At 42.3% G+C, this 25,878-nt stretch overlaps 1 protein-coding gene across 1 annotated transcript; it reads left to right on the plus strand.

Annotated features, from left to right (window-relative positions):
- The first annotated feature begins 1,325 nt into the window (after window positions 1–1,325).
- Window positions 1,326–25,878, plus strand: COLGALT1 (collagen beta(1-O)galactosyltransferase 1). Its single transcript, XM_058170212.1, has 12 exons — window positions 1,326–1,692; window positions 3,642–3,752; window positions 4,485–4,602; window positions 7,311–7,445; window positions 8,579–8,783; window positions 9,945–10,064; window positions 13,274–13,350; window positions 14,497–14,603; window positions 15,782–15,914; window positions 18,963–19,090; window positions 21,183–21,389; window positions 23,529–25,878. Exons 1-12 carry the CDS (start codon window positions 1,472–1,474, stop codon window positions 23,794–23,796), a joined length of 1,830 nt encoding a protein of 609 aa, XP_058026195.1. The 5' UTR covers window positions 1,326–1,471; the 3' UTR covers window positions 23,797–25,878.

Below are 25,878 nucleotides of genomic sequence, written 5' to 3' on the forward strand. Positions count from 1 at the left end.
AGCAGATCTACTTAACTCATATTTTGCATCTGTCTTTACACAAAAGGAAAAAAACAATCCAACCTATCAAAAACAGCACTACAAAAAACAGATTAGAAACACAAGTTAAAATAGGGAAGAAAATGGTAAGTGAACACCTGTCTACCCTAGACAAGTTCAAATCACCAGGACCGGATGGATTACACCCCAAGGTTCTGAAGGAACTGGCAGACATGATCTCAGAACCACTGAACTATATCTTTCAAAGATCCTGGAGCACAGGGGAGCTGCCAGAGGACTGGAAAAGAGCTGATGTAGTTCCCATCTTCAAAAAAGGAAAAAAAAACAGATCCAGGAAACTACAGACCTATCAGTCTGACCTCAATACCGGGGAAGATTCTGGAAAAGATAATCAAGCAACGAATCACCGAACACCTAGAAGCAAACAAAGTAATAACCAAAAGCCAACATGGGTTTGTCAAAAACAGATCATGCTGGACTAATCTCATTGCATTCTTTGACAAAATGACAAAATTAGTGGACCAGAGTAATGCTGTCGATATAATTTACTTGGACTTCAGTAAAGCGTTTGAGAAAGTAGACCATAACCTACTACTAGATAAAGTAGAAAAATGTGGGTTAGACAGCACCATCACCAGATGGATTCGTAACTGGCTGACCAACCGCACTCAACGTGTAGTCCTCAATGGAACTACATCCACATGGAGGGAAATATCCAGTGGAGTACCCCAAGGCTCTGTTTTAGGCCCAGTACTCTTTAACATCTTCATCAATGACTTGGACGAGGGGATAGATGGGGAACTCATCAAATTTGCAGATGACACCAAGCTGGCAGGAATAGCCAACACTCCAGAAGATAGGCTAAAGATACAGAAGGAACATTATCAAGTGTGCAAAACCTTGCACGGCATGGAGAAAATGAACAGGCAGGGAGGGAAAAAAATGTGGACAGTAAGAAAATAGAAGTTTCTCTCCCATCTTTCAAAACTCTAGGGTCACACAGCCATCCAGTAGAAACTGATTGAAAGATTTTGAACTGAAGAACTTCACATTTTTCACGTGACTGAAAAATTGAATTCACAAGACCAAGACATGCTGAAAGCCACCAACTCGAGTAGTTTTACAGGCGACCTTTTAAAAACTCCTAAAAGACAGGGCAATTACTCAAGACTTCCTTCCTTCCTTCCTTCTTTCCTGCCAGCGTGGCTTTTGCAGCCAAAAAAGCCTCAAACGAAAAATTTTGCGCGGTTGCCTTTGGAGGAAAGAAGCCAAAAAGGAGAGACGAGAAAGCTGGAGAAAAGCTTCGGGGCGAACAAAACTCCTCCTCTGAGGAACTGCCCACCGCCCTCGGCAAAAGCCTTTCCTTCCACGTTTCTGTCGGAGGGCAGGATTGGGAGGAGTTTCTCCTCTGCCCCTTTAAGGCTGTGTTTCCTGTCGGAGGGCAGGCGAGGGAGAGGCGGCGGCGGCGGCTATGAAGCCCCGGTGGCTCTGCTTCTGCCTCCTGGCGCTGGCGACATGGAGCGCCCGCCGCTCGGGCGCTTACTTCCCGGAGGAGCGCTGGGTGCCCGAATCCCCGATGCGGCCTCCGTGCGTTCTGCTGGCCCTACTCGCCCGCAACGCGGCTCACTCTCTGCCGGCGACGCTGGGCTGCCTGGAGAGGCTCCGCTATCCCAAGGACCGCATCGCGCTCTGGTGAGTGGCTGGCGGGCGGACCCTGCGCTCGCCGCTCGCCCAATGCCTCGGCGCCAGAAGGCTGCGCTTGGCTGGGGGAAGGAGGGTGAGAGGGGTGGTGGGAGGGCGGCTTCCACCGGAGCCTGGAATTCTCCCGAGGTTGCAGATGACGTTACCTTCCACGTGTAGCCTTTCCAGCGCTCTCTTCCCTTGGATCGGGGCGATCCACTTGGGGCCAGGAAGATTAGCTGGCTGGCAAGACCCTAGCACTAGTTTCACATCAGTAGATCCTCTAGACTTGCCTCTCTGAAGCTGGCCTCCCTCAGGAATGCATGTCCAAGGTATAACAGAATAACAGAGTTGTCCCTTGTAGTACCTACAATGAAGGTCATCTAGTCCAGCCCCTCCCCCCCCAAGCAGGAGACCCTACATCATTTCTGACCAGTCTCTTCTTGAAAGAAACCTTCTTGAAAGAGACCAGTCTCTTCTTGAAAGCTTCCAGTGATGAAGCTCCTACAACTTCTGAAGGCAACTTCTATTCCATGGGTTGGTTGTTCTCACCATCAGAAAACGTCCCCTTGTTTCTAGGTTGAATCTCTCCTTGATCAGTTTCCATCCATTATTCCTTGTCTGCAGTGGTGGGATTCAAGTAATTTAACAACTGGTTCTCTGCCCTAATGATTTCTTCCAACCACCAGTTTGCCAAACTGCTCGCAAAGTTACCAACCGGTTCTCCCGAATTGGTGCGAACTGGCTGAATCCCACCACTGCTCGTCTGGTACTAATAAAGGAGAATATTTGTAGCCCAGGGTTAATGAGCTAGCACTGGTGATGATATTACTTAGTTTGGGGGATGAAACACCTGCCAGAAAACAAGCAAGCTCAGAGAGCAATAAGGACCCCCGCATGTCTAAGTTGTGTCAGTAAAGATGGATAGAAATGCATTTTCTTCAGAGTTTGTCGAGCGGTGAGGCGGCTGATTTGAAAGGCTTAAAAATAAGCCTGCAAAAAAGACAGTTCCCCCAGAGCAGGGGTGTCAAACTCAAGGTGCGGGGACCAGATCAGGCCCTTGGATTGCTTAGATCTGGCCTGCAGGGCTGCCCTGGAAACAACGAAGGACACATCCCTGATGTGGCCCTCAATGAAATAGAGTTTGACACCCCTGCCCTAGAGAGACACATCTAGTCCCCAGGAGTGGCTTTAAAGAGTAGCATGAAGCTCATTCGTTCCCTTATTGTATCTCCTGTCTTTCTAGTCAGACCGTGTCTGTCTGTGTTTCCTGTACAGGTAGTACAGGACTTAAAACAGTTCATTTAGTGACCGTTCAAAGTTAACATCATTGCTGAAAAAAGTGACTTATGACCACTTTTCAGACTTACGACCGTTGCAGCATCCCTTTGATCATGTGATCAAAATTGGGATGCCTTCTTCATATTTATGACGGTTGCAGTGTCTGGGGTCTTGCGATCCCCTTTTGCAACTTTCTGACAAACAAATTCAGTGGGGAAGGCAGATTTACTTAACGACTGTGTTGCTAACTTAATTGTGGTGATTCACTTAACTGTAGCAAGAAAAGTCATAAAATAGGGCAAAACTCACTTCACAAATGTTTCGCTTAGCATCAAGGGCTTGTTTGTGGTCATAAGTCGAGGACTATCTGTACATCTTTTCCTGGGACTGTATGGCTGACCTTTGCAGATGCTACATGATCCCAGAGAAGCATTGCCAACGGATGCTACATGCCTAACTGCCCGTGTTTCAAAGCACATTCTCTTTTTCAAAGCTGAAGTTCCGCATGCCCTCCAAACTACATCCGATGCTCAGAATCACATAAAACAAATAGGATATTAAATGTGACCCTCATGGAGATGGGAGGGGAGGGGGAAAAGGCTTCTCCTTGGCAGTTGATGTAAATAGCAAAACTGCTCAGTGCAGGATGGTATCTCATCTTTCAAAACCTCTTTCCTTAGGGTAGCAACGGATCACAACGTGGATAACACAACCGCAGTGCTTCGGGAATGGCTCATGAACGTTCAGAGCATGTATCACTCAGTGGAGTGGCGGCCGATGGATCATCCCAGGTGAGCTTGGGGGTGGATGGCACAGGAATTGGCCTCTTGGCATGCAGGGAAGGCAAAAAAGAAGCTGGAAGCTGGAGTTCAGAATGGAACTATGGTAGTTCTGAAGGAGAAACTGAAATAACTGCAAATTTCTCAATAGTCCTGTTGGAATGGATAACATGCAAAAAGAGAAATGGCAACATTGCGTACATCAGTCAGATTCGGATCAGCACCTTTTTACACTGAGGCCCTGTGGACATGGAATACAAGATTTTAAATCAGAGATTACCAGTAGCCCATCCCGTCCGAAAACTATTTGGTGTAGCAATGAGTGAATTGAAGAGAGTGGCTAAATTCCATTTGGGATTAATTTAGGAAAGGCTCCTTGCACTGAAGCACATAAACAAATTTGAATGCCAAATAATTGCATTTTCACCACAAAAACTCATTGTAGAAATATATTAAGTGATTTTGTATGTATTTTGGTCATTTTATTTTGCACATATACCTGGAATTTTTGTTCTTTTGCTTAATGTATTTTAACTGTCAAATTTGCTATTGCCAATTATCCTTAAACTATTCTTTTAATTTCTCAGATTTCAGCAGGTATTGTTGCTAGTTTTTTTAAGTGAATACAGTATGAGGCCATGAGAGCTAAAAGCATAACTTTAAAAAAATACACAAAACTTTTATAAAATTAAATGTACATCTTCCATATGCATCCAAAGCCCCAAACTTCATTGTTCCTTGCAGGTTCTACCCAGATGAAGAAGGGCCCAAGGACTGGTCCAGTTCACGCTATGACTATGTCATGAAGCTCCGACAAGCAGCTTTGCAGTCTGCCCGAGACATTTGGGCTGACTACATCCTGGTAAGGAAAAGTTCAGAAAGGAAGCTTAGTGGCAGGACTGAGTGCATTGCTCGGATTGGATTGTTGTCTTTCTGGGATCATTAACACAGGTTGTGTTGTAGTCCTGGGGTTTGTATAATCCTGCATTTGATCCTCTGCTCAGCTATGTGATTGCTGAGAGGCTCAGAGATTCCAGACTGTCCCTATCTGGTACTGGGACCTGCCCACTTTTAAAATAATGCATAAACTTTTACCAGTTCATTCCGTTACATTATCTGCTTAGATTCTGCCCACTGTTTGTCAAATATTAAGCTGTAAGTAATATTACTTACTACTCACTACTAGGGCAGTGTCAGCGAACCTTTGGTGTTCCCTGGAAGAGCGGTGGTCCATTGCGCATGTGCAAGCCAGCACCCAAACACCGGATGAACAGCTGGCCTTTGCACATGCATGCGAGTGCAACCTGGAAGGTCAGGTGTCGGCCTGCGCATGCGCAATAGACCGCCTTTCTTCCGGGGTCCGCCAGCCCCGTGTGCATTTAGGCACAGGAATGTGGAAGAGGAGCCAGCGAGGCCGAGCATTTGCCACGGGAGGGTTTTGTGTGCCGTTTCCGACACGCGTGCCATAGGTACACTGACACTGTACTAGGGTCATGCATCATGTCAATAAGGTTGTGCTTGCACAACTCACTGAGCCACCAAGAATCCTAATTTGGGCTCAGCATGTAAACCCAGTCCTTCAGTCAGATGTATATGTGTGTGGGAGGGAGGGAATGCTGCGTAGCTGTTTCATTTTGTGTTAAGGTCCAAAATATTTTCTGGTGCCAGAGTACGTTTTGTGGCTTTTTGCATGTGGGTTTTGTCAGAGGCAAAAGTTTTGTCAAGTCCTTCTTCCTGGGTCTGTTTCCCATGATGATGCTTGCCAATTTGCAGTTCTCAACTCTCATACGACTGTATGTGTGTGTTGCACATATGCGTTCACACACTTCTTTGCTTCCAGTTTAAATATTTGATGACCCTAGTTAAAGAACAGAAGACATGGCAACTGAGAAAGAGATTTGTTACGAGCTGGGTACTCAGTCTATTGAATCGTGAATTTCTGCTTAAGTTGGAGGAAGGAACTAGTAGTCTGCAGTTATTTTGGACTTAGCTCTTATTAGCTGCAAACAGTATGGCCAGCAGTAGAGGACTATAAGAATTGATAATATTGATAATAATTATTGAAAATAATTGAAGGACACTAGTTTTTCTAACCAATTCGAGATCTTGGCTTTGGAGTGGAATAAATTTATTTGCTTGGAAAACAGTGGATATTTTTGAAAGCAGTCTTCTATTTTGTATTGTGTTTTACCTGTTTTCTTTAACTGGCCGGGAAGTCAAATTCATCCAGGTGAGTTTCTCAACTATCACCAGGATGCTCATTTTTATTTTTTTGCCATGCAGGAAAAAAAAAGAGAGTGAAGGAGATAGAAAATGCCTGAGGGTGGAAGATGGGAATAAAATTTAAAAACTCTTGTCATCTCTTTTTTCATGTTCGTTAAGTCATCGTCCCTTTGTGTTCATGGTGCTTTTTACAACTTCGTTCCTTTCGCCCATTTGATGTTTTCTGAAATACCGTCAAAATCATCCAAAAGAAAACTATCCGATGTAGCGTATGACAAGTGCATGCGCTGTGCGGTATTAACTTTCACAATATACGGAATTTAATATCACTCAGGGCTGAAGGCTGATTGTTCTTCTTTTGGTTTGGATATTTACCTTTTGAAACTGGCTGGGTCTGACACTTCATGGTCTGTGAATACAGTTGAGGTTCCTTAGCCTGTCCATTGTGTGTTCTCCCCACCCCTCCCTCCTCCCATTCCTTTTTGGTGTTGTCTCCCCCATCAAGAGCAGCTGCCCTGAAATTTCAGAGTATAGGGGGAGCCAGTAGAACAGCTGGCCTTGATGGTGTCGGCTTCTTGGCTGGTCATGACTGATACTTCCGTTCTGGAATGAAGACTTGGTCCCCAGCCCAGAAATGTTGGCAGCGGATAACTTATATAAATGGATCTTTCTCACTGAGGCTAAATACAGATTATGTTTTCTCTGCCAATGCGTGAAAAGCAGTAGTACCTACAGTAATTGTATCTGGATCTGTGGGCAGGTTTCTTTGAGTGGTTTTTTTGTGTAGAACTCACACTAGCAGGTTTATTTTCATAGAAGTCCCATTGTGCACATTGCGACCGAGCTTCTGGAAGCAGAACCAGAGCACCGGTTACATCGCGTCATCCTTGAATGTTTTTTCATTGTTTGAGATTTATGAACAGGCTGTGCAGGGTATCCCCTACAGCTGAACTGCAACATAATCATGCATTTCTGTTACTCCACATTTGAAGAGAGAGATCCTTCTGTGCATTTGTAACCCTTTTTTCCCCATACCAGTTACTGCCTAATGAAAAGCTGTGCATGAGGTAGCTTGGTCTGAGAAAAGTGACTGGTCCACAGGAATGTAATAGTAGTAATAGCAGTAGTATCTATATTATGGTTCAAGACCAGTTCAGCGTATGTTTAACACATGGTGACTAAGGATGGACTTCACCTGGGTCTCCCTGCTCTTAGCCCAATATCTTAATCTGTACTTGATCAGTTAAGATTGCATACTGACCAGTTATTACAGAAACTCGTAACCGTCAGTAGAAATCGCTGATGTTGAATTCACTTTGCTTTCTTTTTTAATGCTCCATTGTGCAGTTTGTGGATGCAGACAATCTATTAACAAATCCAGACACCCTGGGCCTTTTGATAGCTGAGAACAAGACTATTGTGGCACCAATGCTGGACTCGCGAGCAGCCTATTCAAATTTCTGGTGCGGGATGACTTCACAGGTATGCAAATTCAGAAGCTATGGCTGAATTCTAAGGGTTTTTTTCTGGCAGCTGAGGTCACAGACAGTGATGGCAATGTAGACCTAATCAGGCCCTGGTCATGGCAGGAGGATCCTTTTGCTCTGTTCCCACCTCAACCAGGTTGCGTTCTCCTCTTCTCCAACAAAATACAAGGTCAAGCCAATGCTCACTGACTAGAGTGCCTCCAGTTACCTATTTGGACTCACCTGTGGCTTTCATGACTACCAGGGATTTCTCAGGATGACCCTTGGATGGAAACACAAGAGTAGCTTTGCTGGATCCTCTTAATCCAGTATTTTGTTTCTCCTAGTGGCTAGTCAAATACCTCTGAGCTATTCCAAGCCAGACCTGGAGTCATAGCATTCTCTTCTGGTGGTTCCCCCACATATGGTGTAGGAATGCATGCTGTCCCCTGTCTGGAGATAACAATGAATTTTCAAAGATTAATTCTCCTTGTCAGATCTGCCATCCATGAATGTCTGACTCCACCAGTTCCAGTAAGTCCTAAGGACTCCATTGCTACTCAAGACACTAACAGCCCGTCTAACAGGGAAGCAGAAATGGCGAGAGGCCCTAACATCCCTAACCTGTTCTGAACTCTCCGTGTCAGCTGCAAGCATGTAAAACCACTAGACAAGGGTGTAATTTTCCATGCTAGGAGGCCTTGCAGGATTGATTGTGCTGCCTCATTGCAAAGTAATTTGGGGACAGTTGGTACCAGATAAACCCATCATCCCTTGCTCAGGGATGCCTCAAGGTTCAGTAGGCCACTCCAGAATGAAATCAGGAATCGCGGCAGATTCTCCTTTTCCTGACCTAGCCCTGGGTTGTGAGATGCTTAGAAATGATAGCTAACCAGATGGTTTTGGAGCATTGTCACCCCATAGCCTACCTTGGCCTGTGGATTCTCCCTATGCTGTCAGAGGTGCTGAATTACATATTCTTAAGATTATAGGGTTAAAATATTGTGTATTTACATTTATGACGAGGCTTTGCATTTCTTTTCTGGTTGCTGCTGTTACAAGAGTTGTTAAGTTGTCCTAGGCTAGGGTCCCCATGTGTGTCTTTTTGCAGCAAAGCTCACCTGGAATTTTTCCTTCTCCTTCTCTTAGGGCTATTATAAGCGCACCCCTGCTTACATCCCCATCCGGAAGCGGGATCGCCGTGGTTGCTTTGCTGTACCCATGGTGCACTCTACTTTCCTCATCAACCTACAGAAAGAGGCCTCCCAAAACCTCGTTTTCTACCCTCCCCACCCAGATTACACCTGGGCTTTTGATGATATCATCGTCTTTGCTTTTGCCTGCAGACAGGCAGGTGAGCGAAATGCTGCCTTTCCTTGGTCAAGAGGACATCATCGACCCTGTGGGTCAATCTAGTGAACAAGCATCTCCCCTTTTTCAGGAATTAAGCCAGCGACATTGTTTGTTAGGACAAATCCTCCCTTTGATTGGGAGGGCTGCCTCACAGAGCTTTTTGGGTATGATTGTCAGTCTATCCCAAGCTGAGTTGGCTTCTCAGCTTCAAGCCTCTTCATTTGCAACTGGTCAGTCTTCCCCAATTCTCTTGGGGTGTCACAACTCGCTTATGGAAGGCTGTCATAGGAAAGATGGTTCACCAGTTTTGGCCTATTCTCTCCCACTTGTAAACAGCAGGATTCTGGCGAGTGATGGCTTTAATTTGTCTTGCTTTGGGAATCTAAAACCTTGCAGGTCTCCTTCTAAGAGAAAGGAAATGCAGTTGCCAAAACACCTTTACGTTTTCTCAGTTACCCTTTTGGCTTTAGCTGGATGAAGGTATGCATGTGAGAGAGAGAGCTGTAATAGTGTGAGACTTCAGTGGCAACAGCAAGGGCAAAGAATGGATAGTGAAGAGCAGCATGGATAAAATTAATCTGCTGCCTCACTCAATTCAGTTTAGGACAACCTCTAAAAAATATCTATCAATCCAAGCTGATTGGGAATCTGCAAATGCAATTTTTAAAAAAATATTAAACACTATAATCTTCACACCTCGGTATCAGTGGGGTTCTCTTTATGCTATGCAAAAAATCCCCAAACAAACAGGTTTTTAAGCTGATTTCCGCCTCTCATGCTCTTGCATGATGACCTCCTGCAGAATGGCGTCTCATGTCCAGCATTAACAGCTCTGGTTCTCTATCCAACTATTTCCCTGAAAATAAGACCTAACCGGAAAATAAGACCTAATGCATCTTTTGGAGCAAAAATTAATATAAGACCTGGTCTTATTTTCGAGGAAATATGGTAGTTCTGGTATTTGGGTTTAATTGGGTACCCATCTAAATTCAAGTGAGGTTTTTTTTTTTATGTGTGGTGGGAATAAATCATTTGCCTGAGTTTATTAAAGATGAAACATGTTGTTAATCAGTCCTGCCAAGGGAAAGGGATAAGGATTTTATATTGCCTTGTGTTACCTGCTTTTGTGCATTCACTCTTCCACCCTTCCCAATTTATTTAGAAGTTCAGATGTACGTGTGCAACAAAGAAGAATATGGCTTTCTCCCGGTGCCACTACGATCTCACGGCACCCTGCGTGATGAAATTGAGAGCTTCATGCATGTGCAGCTGGAGGTCATGGGTAAAATAAAATAAAATAAAATAAAATAAAATAAAATGCTGTAAAATAGTAAAATAGTAGTTTACCTAAAGGGGAAAATTGCAGTTAAGGAAATCAGATCCTTGATGAAGCATCACCTTTCTGCAACACAAAGATAGTTATGAAGCTTCATCTAGAGAAGAGCAAGATAGCCAACCCTACTATGATATCACCACTTGGTTCTTCTAGAACTACTAGGGGTAGGGAACAATGGCCCTTTTATGACCTGTGGACTTCAACTCCCAGAATTCTTGAGCCAACATGGTCCACAAGTCATAAAGGGGCCATAGTTCCCCACCTAGAAAATACCACGTGGCAACAGAGCAAAGATCAAGGAATAAGAATCTGGCATTGCTGCAGTTCAGGTTTGTTATTATTAAAGCTGGAGTTGTTTATTCATGCTTATATGACTGATAAGATTTTCATTTTTCCAGTTTTGTATAATTCTACCCCTGCTTATCAGTGGAAGAATGCAATGGGTTAGATAAGGGCTTGGCAAGCTTTTTCTGTAAAGGGTCAATTCTGTCCCTCCTCCACCTCCAGTTGGCAAATCTACAGGCCAGAGAGCATGGCAGCCATTGGACAGTCTGGATCTATCCTAGGAATGTCCTCTGCTGCCAGAGGAGCCCTTTGAGACAACCCACCATCTTGGCTGTCTGAAGGAGTTGGTTGAATTTTCCTTGTGGGGACGTCTCACAGTCATTCTTTGTATGTCCTTGGCTCCACAACGGTCCTTTTATAAAATTCAACTGCCCTTAAAGGGGAATTTGCCACCACTTGAGAAAATACAGTCAATGTGGAAGAGGAGCTAGCTCAAAGTACAGTCACCTTTCATTGATAACTTGTTTGTTTTGTGAACCAAAAGGGTGCTTCAGTATGCCAAATATTCCCCCCCACCCCCACCACCTTTGTCTTTTATATTGAATTCACAAAGTCTAAACACAACAGGTCACCCTACTGAGTGAGACGCTCAGTGGATAGGGAGTCTATTCAAAGGATTTTTTTCTAAAACAGGGGTCTCCAACCTTGGCAGCTTTAAGACTCGTGAACTTTAACTCCCAGAATTCTGGGAGTTGATGTCCACGAGTCTTAAAGTTGCCAAGGTTGGAGACCTCTGTTCTAAGATATATGTACTTAGTGAGGCTACACGGAAGCTTTCAGTTGTCCAGGCCTTTCTGCACATGAAACGTGGGAGACCATCAGGGAGCAAAAAATCAAGCTCTGGGATGTTGGAATTTTTTTTTTGAAAGACTTGTTCCTTTTGGAAAACAAAACTAATAAATGGACACTCCCCTATTAGTTTATTTTGAGCATTTCTGTAGTTTAATAGACTTCACTGTACAATCCATGGAGGTTTCTTTTAATGTTCCATTGTCTCTGTATGTAAGCATGTAGAGCAGTGGTTCCCAACCTTTTCTTGTTTGAGGCACAACCTTTTCTTGTTTGAGGCACCCTTGGAAAGCCTTTCAAAAGTTCCCGGCACCCTTATAAGGAAATAGATATTTAAAATCTCCGTAGCTCAAAAGTTCCCGGCACCCTCAAAAGATCTCACGGCACCCCTTAGTGCCGCGGCACACTGGTTGGGAACCACTGATGTAGAGGCTTCTTTTATTACTGTGCTTATAAATAAACTGCAATATAGGTAGTTTCCAATTCACAAGCATAATTGAATCCAAATTACAGAGGAAGTCATTCTAGTCACCATGTGACTGCACCAATTTTTGGGGCGGTCATGAAATGAATCTAATGGGTGTAAAGTGAATGCTGTGGTCATTAAGCAAATCCATTGTCTATAATAGGTGTGTTTACCAGAAATCAAAGTAAATGCCAGTTTCTGGCAAAAACTGTGGCAAATACCAGTCATATGACTGCAGGACATGGCAAAAGGCCATCAATGCAGGCCAGTTACCAGGTGTCCAGAATGTGATCGTATGCTCCCGGGAAGGGTTGCCATTGGAATTTTGAAGTCAGGTCATAAATAATCCTGGGGAGATCTGTTGTAATTTCTAATGTTTATTAGGTGACCAGATGTAAGTGGGGTACCTGTATTAATTTTAGGTGAAAGAATTTAGCATGCAGTGAATGAATGGCATGTATTCAAACCCTTTTCTTTGAAAAGAATCAGTTTTCTTAATGCATCTTGATAGTTTTGTCCATACATCTCCACAAAGGAGATGATGTGATTTATTCAGATAAAACTGAAACTGATGTTCAGTTTTATTGTTGGATAGGTTTTTATTCATGCAGGTTTGAATAAAACTATAATTTCACATGGTAGGAAGGCACTGAAGAGGGAGGTATGAGAAAAGCATAATGGGTGATAACCGTTTGAATCAAGGAAGAAAAAATTGTGCGATCTACCTTATGAAAGTAAGGTAGCCTGTTTTGAAATGGGAGAACCTCCAAATCTGAGGACAGTATTTTGTCATTTGGATAATGATCTTTAAGGACAAATTCTCCATCCAGTTTGAGATTTCCCTCTTTATGGGGAGGGCAGCTTTACCTTTTTGGTAATGTATATCCTCAAATGAAAAAGTAAGCCTTGTTATAGTCCATCAGTTTCTTGTCCACATTAAAAGCCTTCCTAAATTGAAGAGGCCTACGTTCAAATTTCTACTCGGTTATGAATTACACTGGAAATTACGGCCACATTTTGAGTGAGAAATTTGGACAGAATATGAGAGAAAATGAAATACTGACATAAGGTTGAGTTAAAATAGGAATACATTTGGTTTGAAATGCATTTGTACATACTCTCTTTTGTGTCATTTTGATTAGTCCTAATAAAAAATATCCCATTGCAGGCTTTTTTTAAATGTATCAACATAATTTTATGTTACTTGTATTTTACATTCTATAAAATTTCACTGCTTATTTGTACAAATTTAATTCATTGTAGGCATCAAAGTTCTGTTTACAATCCTGATGTAAACCTGACCCTACTAGAGTCCCAAGTTTCAGGAAGTTAAAAATTAATTTTTTGAGTAGGAAATCCATTTTTTAAAATCTCATCTGAATTTGAAATCTCATGGGCTGTTTGGCTTCATTGCTATTCATAGAGAAGGATTTAATTGGCCTACTTACTTTGTGTCTAAAGTTGGACCAAGAATCTGGGCAGAGCTTCTTCTCCTTAAAAACCAATGTCTTCTTAAAAGAGACCATGCATCTCACTATATTGACTTTCTCTACAGTTAAGAATCCTCCTGTGGAACTTTCTCGGTATTTGTCTCTGCTTCCCAAAATCCCAGATAAGATGGGGTTTGATGAGGTAAGAAATAAAGAATTCAGATACTTTTATAGAAATTATAAATAAATAATTAGGACAGACAAATCAGTAGAACTTAATTTGCCTAACCTAGCTCCCCAAACCATGACCAAATATTAAAATTATGTCTGTGCCCTATATTATGTTTTTGAGCTGTGTTGCCAGATCAGAGTGGGGATTTGATTCATCTCTCTGTGACAGAATTGGCCAAGGAGTACTTTAGATCAGGGGGTCTCCAATCTTGACAACTTTAAGACTAGTGGACACAAGTCTTAAAGTCACCCAGGTTGAAACCCCTGCTTTAGATACTTTGGAGTTTATATAATTAGAGCTCAGGTTGGGGAATATTTGTATAAAATGCCTCTTAATATAGGTCTGCCATCCTTAGGATGTTAGTCCTTGTTTAGTGATTGCCTTGTTTAGTGACTGCTCACAGTTATGATGAAAAATATGATCTATCTTTGCCCTTACAACCAAGATCTCTAAAGCAAAGGAAAGCTGAAGTAAGATCATAAGCCTAGCTATGGTTTCACTCAGCGACTGCTTCATTTAACGAATGTTGCTGATTCTAATTGTGGCTGCTAAACTTGGGCTACCTGTACTAAACACATAATAATAATCATTGAACTAGAATGGGGAGGATCTCTGCATAAAAGCTACGCCTGCAAATAAATTGCTGTATTGGGAAGGTTTCTGGATTGGGAAGGAAAAAGCTGTGACTCTCATAGCATCCCTTACCAGTGCCAGCCAGAGCTGCTGAAAGTTGTAGGAGGCCTATTCCTGTAGAATTCCTCTACCTAATTAATTTTGTTTGTTTGTTTGTTTACATTTATACCCCGCCCTTCTCCGAAGACTCAGGGTGGCTTACAGTGTATAAGGCAATAGTCTCATTCTATTTGTATATTTTTACAAAGTCAACTTATTGCCCCCCCAACAATCTGGGTCCTCATTTTACCTACCTTATAAAGGATGGAAGGCTGAGTCAACCTTGGGCCGGGCTTTAACCTGCAGTAATTGCAGGCTTTGTGTTCTTAATAACAGGCTTTACCAGCCTGAGCTATCCGGCCCCTTACTGAGTTGTTAGTTTTGGCAGGGGTGTCTTTTGCTCTGTAGTTCTCTTTACCATGTTGTCATTTTTCTTTTCACCAGGTCTTCATGATTAACCTCAAACGTCGGACAGATCGACGGGAACGGATGTTGAAAGCCCTCTACGAGCAGGAGATTGACTGCAAGATTGTTGAAGCCGTGGATGGGAAGTGAGTGCCGTCACATGAAGCCTCACTGGAGAACACAAAGCTGCCTTTGCCAACTTTGTCCCCAGAATAGAATAGGGAGCCTAAGTTCAATCACACAGTGATTGAAGCTTCTTAGATCACTCAATGAGAGTAGGCAACCCTTAAGCATGCACCAATTAGAACAAGTACTGTACTTTTCGGAGTATAAGACACACTCCCCCCTCCAAAAAAAGGGTGGAAATGTTGGTGCGTCTTGTATATCGAATACAGCCTTTTTTGGCCTCCCGAAACCCTGCCCCATGTGTCCCTTTTTCACCAAAACCAGGCCCATTTTTCACAAAAACGGGGCCTGCAGACGGTTTGGGAGGCCTGCAGAGTGCTCCTGGGGGCTGAGTAGGGCAAAAACGCGATGCATAGGGGGTTTGGGAGGCCAAAAATGGGCCGGTTTTTCGCAAAAATGGGGGCATTTTTGCCCTCCCCACTTTGCAGGCCTCCCAAACCCTTCTTGCGTCCTGTTTTTGCAAAAAAACAGGCCCATTTTTGTCCTCCCAAGCCCCCCCATATGTCACATTTTTGCCCTCCCTAGCCCCCAGGAGCACTCTTCGGACCTCCCAAACTCTCTGGATGCACGGAGGGTTTGGGAGGCCTGCGGAATGCTCCTGGGGGCCGGGGAGGGCAAAAACTGTTTTTTTCTTGTTTACCTCTTCGAAATCTTTGTGTGTCTTGTACTCCGGTGCGTCTGGGCCAAAGCTTCCTTTTGGAGAGCCATAGTTCATAAAGAGCAAAAAATTTGGGGCAGATCTAATTTGATGAACAGCAATGTCTTCTCTTAGTCTGAATTGAGAGAATCAAAAGCTTGTTGCTCCATCCCATGAGCAGATAGTGGTTTGGCAAATGATCTTCAGGTGGGATAAGTTTTTGTGTTATCTCAAATTTTGCACTGAGATTCAGCTACTTGGGTGAAGAATTCTGTGCTGATGGGAAGCTTTTGCTCCATCTGAAGTTGAGATATGTGGACTTCTCCAACTTGACACCTTCCAAAATTCCCAGGCTGATTTAGATAAAATTGCTTTTGTTTCGCCAGCAGGCGTCTGTAGCAGAGGTGGAAATTTAAACTGCTGGGTTTGCATCCAGTTCCTCAGGTAGTGCTTCTCCTGTCAATTACACCTTTTCTCTTTTTTTAATTCTCTTTGGCTCAGGGCAATGAATAACAGCCAAGTGGATGCCATGGGCATCAAGATGTTGCCAGGTTACAAGGACCCATACCATGGACGTCCACTCACAAAGGGAGAATTGGGTTGCTTCCTCAGTCACTACAAAATTTGGAAAGAGGTAAACTATGTTTATGTTGCAAAGCAAAAGCCAGAAACCATTATCTCTTTTTCTTTTTAAAGATGGATTTGGTATGTTGTGCATTTGCAAATAGACACACAAAGACATGCAGTGAGAACTATGGGGCATTGAGATAGCTCTATATCCAATTCCCCCCAAATCTCCATTCTTCATTTAAAAAAACTGACTGTGACTTGATGATTAAACCTGCCACTATGTAGCAATGCTTGCTGAGGTTCTTAAAAAGAAACCTTAGAATAATAGTCTTGTGCAGGATTCCACCAAAGTTTGGGGAATCTGAGCCAGGCATCATTCCATTGCCTAGCAAAGCAAAAGAAATTATACAGAATAAATGATGCAAAAACAATTTGCAGAATTCCGCCCTTTGCGTTGTGGAGTGAGGATCAGGATTTCAATGAATGGATTTAATTTATTTATTTATTTATTTATTTATTTATTTATTTATTTATTCAAATTTATATACCGCCCTATCTCCCGAAGGACTCAGGGCGGTTCACAGGCAAATAAAACAGCATATATATACAAATTAAGAAACCATTAAGAAAACATATTCAAAAAGCCTGATTATTAAAATAATATAGATATTAAAAACCAATTAAAACCCCTATAAAATTTAAAAATTTAAAATTAGAAAATTTAAAAAACTAGTCCAGATCGGATGAAATATTTATTATAGTCATAGACCAGCCTAAAAGGGATGAAGTTAATTTAAGATATAGAATATCTTTGATCTAGGATGTTCTGGTTGTCTTCTATATAAATTGTGTCAACTGTTTCAGTGAGCAGAGAGGCAGGGAAACTAACAGAAGAAGCAGCTGTTTCAGGCTCAGGCTTGTAAGCACTGAAAAGAACCTTTGCAGATGGTGTACTCTCACTGCTGGGGTGTTGGCTGTTTTTGGCAGAAAAGCCAAACTGTGGTTGGGATTTCTTGCTGTCTGCCAAAATAGCAAGAAGAATACATGAAGTCTCAGGAACTAATTCACCGGATCTGAATCTTACTGCATCTCTTGGTTTGGGCTGCCATCTATTGGCCAGCTCAAGTTATTCCATCAGTGACAAAAAGAAGTCCCCATGTTTTTAACTGCAAAATGCATGAATGTAATGAGTAAGGGTACCCTAATCTCCCCTATTCTGAATTTCCCCCAATTTCCATACTATAAAGCTCAACCAGCGTATGAATTTTCAGCTTATCCATTTATAAATAAATAAGCTACCTAGGGGCCCCTTGCAGGGGACATGGGCAGCATAAAAATTTAATGAATAAATTTTTGGATTAAAATATGGTGGATTATGCAGAACATTTTGAAAAAGAAGATCAAGTTTGTTCCACAGTTCTTTTTATTAGGAATAATTCCAGATTGTACTGTTATAGAGACAAAACTGATTTTGTATTTAATAACTACTACAAGATTATTGATTGCGCAATATTGGAAGAAAGAAGACTTACCTACAATTGGAGAATGGATTAGTAAAGTATCAAATTTAGCAGAAATGGCAAAAATTTCTGCCTATTTGAAAGACTATACACAAGAAAAATATATTTTGGAATGGAGAAAGTGGATCGATTATATTCAAAATAAGTATCAGATTAAAAAATACCAATTAGTTTTTGAGTGAAGTTAGGATTTGCTATGTATTAGAGTTTAAGAAAGAAGGGAATTGATAGTGTGATGGTGTGAAATGGAATATGTTTTATGTTATATTTTAGATTATGTTTGTTAGTTACTATGCCCTGTATTCTGTTCTGGGAAGTCTCGGGGTGGGGGGAGGAGGGGGGAAATGGGGGGGAAGGGGAAGATTATAAATTGATTGATTGCCATTGTACAGGAATAATGGTAGAATTAAACAAGTTGGAATGGTGTAAAGTTGGGACTGCTCGGTAACCACTCCCGAAGGGAAAGGGTAAGGAAAGAGGAGTAAAGAAGGAAGAAAGTAGGTAGGCAGGTAGGTAGGTAGGAAAGAAGGGAGGGAGAAGAAAGGATAGGAGGAGAAGAAGGAGGGGAAGATAGAGGGTTAGAAAGGATGGAAGTGGGAAGGAAGAGGGGAAGTAGGAAAGTGAGGAGGAGGATGGTGGGGAAAGTAGAAGAAGGATGAGAAGGGTAGAAAGGATTAAGGAAGGGAGTGGCGACCGAGCAGGCCCGATTGAGCATAATTTGAGTATAGGATCGATTGTTGGATAAGTGATTGTACTGTACACTGGTCAAATTGTGGGAATTATTATGGAAAATAAAAAACTTTAAAAAAATATTAATGAATAAATGAAATAAAATAACTTGGTATGCTGCCTTGTAACTTTAGGTAGTAGCTCTAGGAATTAAGAGAAAAGTAATTTTGCCTACCTGGAGGATACTTGATTACGGAACCCTGATTTATTTATGTATTTATTAAATTTGTATGCCGCCCTCTTCACTTTCCAAACTGGGCAGCTTACAATACAATAAAAACATAAATATAAAAAAGAATTACAATTACTTTATTGGTTAAATAAGTATTTAAAACCAAGAGCACAGATAGTGGGAAGGTCAGTGGTGGGATTCAGCCAGTTCGCATCCCTTCGGGAGAACCGGTTGTTAACTTTCTGAGCAGTTTGGCAAACTGGTTGTTTGAAGAAATCATTAGGGCAGAGAACCGGTTGTTAAATTACTTGAATCCCACCATTGGGGAAGGTGGCATCTTCTCTGTTACTACACCACACCAATAACTTTCAGCAATGAGTGCCCTCATCAGGGCTCCAAGCCAGTGGCAGAGCCTGGGTTTAAGGCCCTTTTGGAAGGTCAGATGGGTGGGGGAGGATCGCGACAGCAAAAACTCTTCTGAATCGAAATTTCTTAACAGATAGGGTCTGCAGAAGAGCCTTGGTGTCAGAACGAAGTGGGCCAAGCCCATTTATTGAACTGAATTGGGAAATAAGGGTGGGAAAGCACCTGAATGGTTTAAACCTGCTGAGAAAGCCAAGATGAGATTGTTTCTGTTATGTACATTGAATCCTCAGAAAAGGAGCTAAGCATCATTCTGTTGCTTTGACAGGTTGTTGAGAGAGGCCTGGAGAAGTCGGTGGTGTTTGAGGATGACCTACGCTTTGAGATTTTCTTCAAACGGCGCATGATGAACCTCATGTTTGACTTAGAGGAAGAGGGCCTGGACTGGGATTTAATGTGAGTGCAAAACATGCTGAGGTTCTAGTGGTGGGTTTCAGAATTTTTTACTACTGGTTCTGTGGGTGTGGCGTGGTGGGCGTGGCTTGGTGGGTGTGGCAAGGGAAGGTTACTGCAAAAATCCCCATTTCCTCCCAATCAGCTGGGACTTGGGAGGCAGAGAATAGATCGGGGTGGGGCCAGTCAGAATTTTTACTACCGGTTCTCTGAACTACTCAAAATTTCCGTTACTGGTTCTCCAGAACTGGTCAGAACCTACTGAAACCCACCTCTGCTGAGGTTGCTGCTGGCTAGGAAATCTTGGCAGTAGGGCTCTCTGCCTTCCTGCAGAACATTATTTCTTTTTCTCCTTGCTTGGGCAAATATACAACCTCATCTGTTATATCATTAAGGAGGGGGATGAATGAGTGAACTGGTGAACTTATGGATGCAGGTGGCTGAACTTGAGTATGATTAAAATAGGCACCTTAAATGTTAAAATCAACCGTAATGGGGACAAAGCAACTCACTTTTTCTAAGAAGTCTTCAGCTGAAATTTGGAATTAAAGCACAAACTCATTGAGGGCAGTTTCAGTCACACTTGGTAACAGCAAGAATCCTAATATGGGGTTATATAAGTTGAATTTCAGAGCTCCTTTGTAGACTGCAGCCCAAGACACATGAATTGGAATTGTACCAAAATAAGGTTGTTAACAACCAGTTTTCTGGACATTTTGCTTACAGAGTAGCACCAAACATGATGATTACACTGTCATTACAACAGTCAAATAGCAATAAAAACCATTTAGAAGCAATTTTATTGTGAAAAATTAACAGAATAAAGTGTAAGTAGATGCAACGCTATTAATGAAAATTTCAATGAAACTCTGTTAAATTTAAACTTAATAATTACCTTAAGGCAGTGGTTCTCAACCTTTATAGTGCTGCGACCCCTTTAATACAATTCCCCACGATGTGGTGACCCCAACCATAAAATTATTTTCGTTTTGAATTTATCACGCCTGAAGCCGTATTGGCTAGCGATCTGAACTGCTTGTGATTGCCTTGAGGACGGAGACATTCAGGCGGAGACTCCTCCCCTATTAAGTTTATTGCGCCTGAAGCCAGATTAGGCTAGCGATTGGGAGTGATTGCAGCTGGCTTGAGAGGGAGACATCAGAGCAAAGATTTCTCTCTTTTTTAATTCATCGCGCCTGAAGCCGAATTCGGCTAGCGATTTGAAGAGCCTGCAGCTGGCTTGTGGAGTCAACCATTGGAGCGCGATTCTTCAACTCGCAAGTATACTTCCCATATTTCCGATGGTCTTAGGCGACCCCTGGCAAATCGTCATTCGACCCCCAACGGGGTCGCGACCCACAGGTTGGGAACTGCTGCCTTAAGGGAAAGGAGAGGCTGGCAATTAAGTTCTAAACAGACTAAATGTCTATGGAGATTCTTTTCTTTTTATTTTATTTTTTAAATACAAATAATACAAACATAGCACATATACATCTAAATACAAAAAAAAAAAAAAAGAAAGACAGAAGGAAAAGGAAAACCCTCCACAAATATTACAGTGCATCCTCACCCCCCGGAGACCAATTTCCCCCCTTTATTTCTTCGTCTATAACAACTAAAAGATATACAATATATTCCAATTGTGCCCTTATCCCCTCCAAAACAACATATATTCTTGAGTAGGTTTATTCCCTTTGCCTTCCACCAATACTGATTTTATAACCCCCCATTTCATTATAATTGTTTGCTTTGATCATCCCTTTTTTACATTTAAATTCTGTTGTTAGTTTATCATTTGTTGCCATACTCCAAATGTCTATGGAGATTCTCAGTCATCCAGTTCACGGTTGTCCCAAAGGTGCTTTTTCAAGAGTTGCCTTTTGAAAAAGTGCCTTTGGTTCTAAACAGACTGCTCCTTTTTTCTGATGCATTATCAGGAAATCCTAAATCCACTGTTGTATTTATCAACAATCAAGATAATGTTCAAAAGGAACTTTTCAGTTGTTGGCGACATCTGCTTATCCTTTTAAAGGCAACAACTTCATGTATGCTATGCCTAACTCTTGTTGAGTTTTTGCTCTCTATCCCCCTCTAGATACATTGGACGGAAGCGCATGCAGGTAGAGCATCCAGAAAAAGCTGTGCCCCACATCCGCAATCTGGTGGAAGCTGACTACTCCTACTGGACCCTGGGCTATGTCATCTCCCTCCAAGGGGCCAAGAAACTGCTGGATGCTGAGCCCCTCTCCAAAATGTTACCAGTGGATGAGTTTCTTCCAGTCATGTTTAACAAACACCCTGTGTAAGGCTTGCCTTTTTGTCAAAAAACAAAACGGGAATTTTATGGAAGTTCCCATAAGTTTTGTATTTCTTACAATGGAACTAGAAGATACCTTCCTATGACTTCCATCTGGTAGGACAGGATGGGCAGTGCAATCAGTATTCCTTGCCCTATTTGTGCAGCCCCCAGAATCCCCTAGGATTCTACTGAGATTTGGCTGCATAAAAGCCATTTTCAATAGCAGTTTTGGCTCTTTAGAAACAGACCAAATGATTTGATTCGGTCCCTTTTGACAGTATCACTGCCTGCTCTGAGATACATCAGAGGAAGCTCCTAAATACAGTAGTGGCCAAAATTGTGGAAACCTTTTGGGAAAAGCGTATTTTCTAAAACTAGCTAATAACACCCCCTTTTTTTTGGAGTAGTACCATAAAATTATATATCAATGGAAAGATAATTTAATCCAGAATGTAATGTAATAATTTTTATGAAGGATTTGCTATTAGAATAGCAGTTACAGTTTAAAGAAGAAAAGTGAAACACCTAGAAAAAATGAGATATACAAAAATTATCACGTCAGTTAATATTTAGCTGGGTAACCTTTAGCATGAATTACAGCCTTACAAAGTCTTTCCATGGAGTGAACCAAGTCTTTTAGTTCTGTTGCTGTTACAATGTGAAACCAAGATTGAATGATTGCTTCTATTAACTGGGTTTTATTGCTGGGTCGCTTCTGACTAACAAGTTTCTTTAGTCGGCTCCATAGATTTTCAATTGGGTTAAGGTCTGGGCTATTCCCAGACCTTTCCAGCAGTGAAATATGATTATCTTGAAACTCAAAAAAAAAAATGGTGTTATTAGCCATCAAACCTCAAAAATACACTTTTCCCAAAAGGTTTCCACAATTTAGGCCACTACTGTAGATATGGCTGTCCATTCCATTTAGAAAATGCAGATTCTCCTTATTCTCCTTATTATCATATAGCCCCAAAAGTTGAATTGGTTAGAGGCGGGGAAAGGGGGGAGGCTAGGTTACTTGTTTGAGAATGGACACAGAATATCATATATCGATTCATTTCTTTTCTGTCTTGACTCCTGGTGACTGCCTGCCCAAATCCCTGCAAGGGTTTTTGCAAGATTTCAGAAGTAGTTTGCCATAGCCTCCTTCCCAGGGCTGAGACAAAGCAATTAGCCCAAGATTACCCAACTGACTTTGGGTCTAAGATAGGACTACAATTCATGGTCTTCCAGTTTCTACCCTGGTACCTTAAATAGTGCACCATACTGGCTCTCAGGTTTTTATCAGATGACTCTTAAATATAAACTTTTGTTCTCCTTCCTGACATTTGTCTTTTGGAAAAGTCCTGAGTTTTCTAGAGCATAGGGTGTCCTAATTAGTAAGTAATTTCAGAGCAAAGCTGAACCAAACTTTCCATGCACCAAGTAGGGTATTTTAAATGTTGGTGAGAAATTCCTTAAGGAGTAAGTATTATCTTTCTGAATCTGTAGATGGGGAGGGACCAGTGGTGAGATTCAAAATTTTTTAATACTGGTTCTGTGGCCGTGGCTAGGTGGGCGTGGCTTGGTGGGCATAGCAGGGAAAGGATACTGTAAAATCTCCATTCCCTCCCCACAGCAGGGGAAGGTTACTGCAAAATCCCCATTTCCTCCCGATCAGCTGGGACTCAGGAGACAGAGAACAGATGGGGGCAGGGCCAGTCACAGGTGGTTTTTACCAGTTCTCCAAACTATTCAAAATTTCTGCTACCGGTTCTCCAGAACTGGTCAGAACCTGCTGAAACCCACCTCTGGAAGGGACAAATTGAATCATCAAGGTATACATTGATATTCATCCCCTTCAGCTTATGAAATATCTTTCTGACTGATTTGACATATAGTTAGAAAGGTGATTGATATGTGATAATTCTACACAAAAAGAAGGAGAGGGGTAATACTGTCCTTGTTGCAATTTGAAATGAATATGGGCTGTGACTCCCGTCAGCCGCTTTATCCTTCCAGCCAATCTCCACCTCTACCCCAAATCCCTTGTTTATTTTGTAGTTTTCTACACTTGCCTCTTAACTCACTTGTGTATTTTGTAGCAATCCCAAATCCATGGAAAAGATTTTTCTGACTTGACTTTCATTTCCTATTCAACAGTACTGAATACATGGAACATTTTGACAACCGGAATTTGCTGGCCTTCTCCGTGGAGCCCCTGCTGGTTTATCCAACACACTATACAGGGGATGATGGTTACGTCAGCGACACAGAGACCTCTGTGGTGTGGAACAACGAGAATGTCAAAACAGACTGGGACCGGGCCAAGTCCCAGAAAATGAAGGAGCAGGAGGAGTTGAGGAATGAAGCCAGGAATTCAGACGTGCTCCAGTCCTCACTTGACAGGACAGCCCGGGATGAGCTATGACCTCACGTGGACGTCTGAGGAAGGGGGATCGGGAGAGAGACAGCTCAAGGGGAAGCTTTTCTCTTCGTCTCAGGGTTGATGGGTTGATTCTCTCAGATGTCAACGGTGGGGTGCATCATACCTCCTGGCAGTGCCTATGGGAAGCCTCAGTCCTTTGCAACCTGAGGAACCCTATATGGAAATGGTGGCATCTTCTTAGTTCTACCATCTCCTGCTCTCCTGTTCTGTGTGCCAATGTGGGGCAGAGGCAGTCTGGCAATACTCATTTGAGAAGTTTTATTCTCTAAGTAATAGGCCTTTTACATGGATTCTCTGTGTTGGGAGAGGGACATGTTGAACAGATACAGCTCAGCTTAGCAGGTTTCGATGCCACGAGGCTCCGTATCAGACAAAACATTTCATTTGGTTTAAGGCAGTAAAAATATTTTGGTTAATTTTATATAAATGTCCTTCCAATGACAGTTTCATATCTCTTTCCAGAAGAACCTTGATTTTCTCTCTCTCTCCTGGTTCCTTGGTTGTGTTGAAGTCTCAACTATGGGCTACCAAAAGTCAGGCCTTATTAGTCAACCACAGTGTGGCTTATTCAGTTTTTTTTTCCCCCAGAGAAAATGTTACTATAATGAAGAATATTCAAAGGTCATGAATCAAATAAGTGTTTAGAAGAGAACGGTAACCAACTCAAATATTTAATATAATTTATGTTGTAAATTGTCTATGGCAATTGTCAAGGGGTGTCAAACTCCCAGCCTGTGGGCCGGATGTGTCATGTGCTGGCCACGCCCACACCCAGTTTAGGGAAGGGGAAAAAAGTCATGATATGTCATGTGACGCCGCCATGACACTGTGAGTTTGATACCCCTGGTCTATGGCATCTGACTTTTGGTACAGTTAATTAACAATTCCCTTCTCAGCCCTATGGGTGGTACGTATCTTCCTCAATCCTGAGTCTTCTACCTGAGACCTGGGAGTTATTCAGAGTTCTATGTAGTGTCTTAGCTGTTCCTAGCACTGCATTCTCCTGGACAGAGAGATCTGATGTTGCTCTTGGGATTTGTTGGAGCCACTCTCCAAGCTTAGGAGTCACAAGTACGTCTACCACTACTGGGACTACTTTGGTCTTACTTTCCATATTCTCTGTAGTTCCTCCTTCGGGCCCTGGTACTTCTCCAGCTTCTCCTTCTTGCTGTCACTTGGCACTGCTGCATCTATCGCCACTGCTACCTTCTGGCCCATGATGTCTGATTAATTGGCTAGTACCTGCTTGCCTATCTGAATGTGGAAATCCCACAGGATCCAGAATTGATGGAAAGCTGTCTGTCTCTATATGGCAGCTTGGCTGTTCCTTTACCATGTGGGATAAAGCAAGGTACAATTTTGATGTTCTCACCATGGGCTGAGCTTCTGGTGATGGTACAGATGCCCCAGCATGTGTAGGTGTGCTTGCTTTGCTTAGCAAGCCTCATCCAGGTCTTGGTGGTACGGGATGTGCCTCTTCCTATAACTACATTTTTGTCACAAGGTTGGTCAGTGTTGTGTGACGGATAGCCCACAATGCAGATGATATTACAGCTCAGTGGCATCTGAGAGAAATCTCCTCAGACATGGCATTCACATGCAGGTGAGTGCTGCAGTTCACATAAAGCTTTTTCTCTCCAGTTTTTCTCGCCTCTGTATTCTGTACATGATATGTCAAACCTCTGGCCCCAAATTTCTGAACATCCTACTTACTCATAAGATACGCATGCATGTACTTGCACATACACACACACGTACACATTAAGTGCCTCATTGCTTCTTGCTATTTATGTCTGAGGAGAAATTCTCACTCAGACTTGTAGTCCTCTAGTTATGTCTCACTTGGTCCCCTTTGTGATATGAAGAATTTAATGACATACCCAACTTTTCCTGCCTCTGTTTTCTAATAGAAGTATTCTTTAGCACATATGCTGGTACAGCAATGAATGATGCATGGGTCTAATATACATATTTGGAGTAGCCTTTGATTACATTTGTTTTGATACTTGTAGTTACATTAATAGAATTGGATGCCACAGACTTTATTAAAAAAAAAACAGCTTA

This window comes from Ahaetulla prasina, chromosome 2 (assembly GCF_028640845.1).
Source record: "Ahaetulla prasina isolate Xishuangbanna chromosome 2, ASM2864084v1, whole genome shotgun sequence".
In the NCBI taxonomy this organism is placed as follows: Eukaryota; Metazoa; Chordata; class Lepidosauria; order Squamata; family Colubridae; genus Ahaetulla; species Ahaetulla prasina.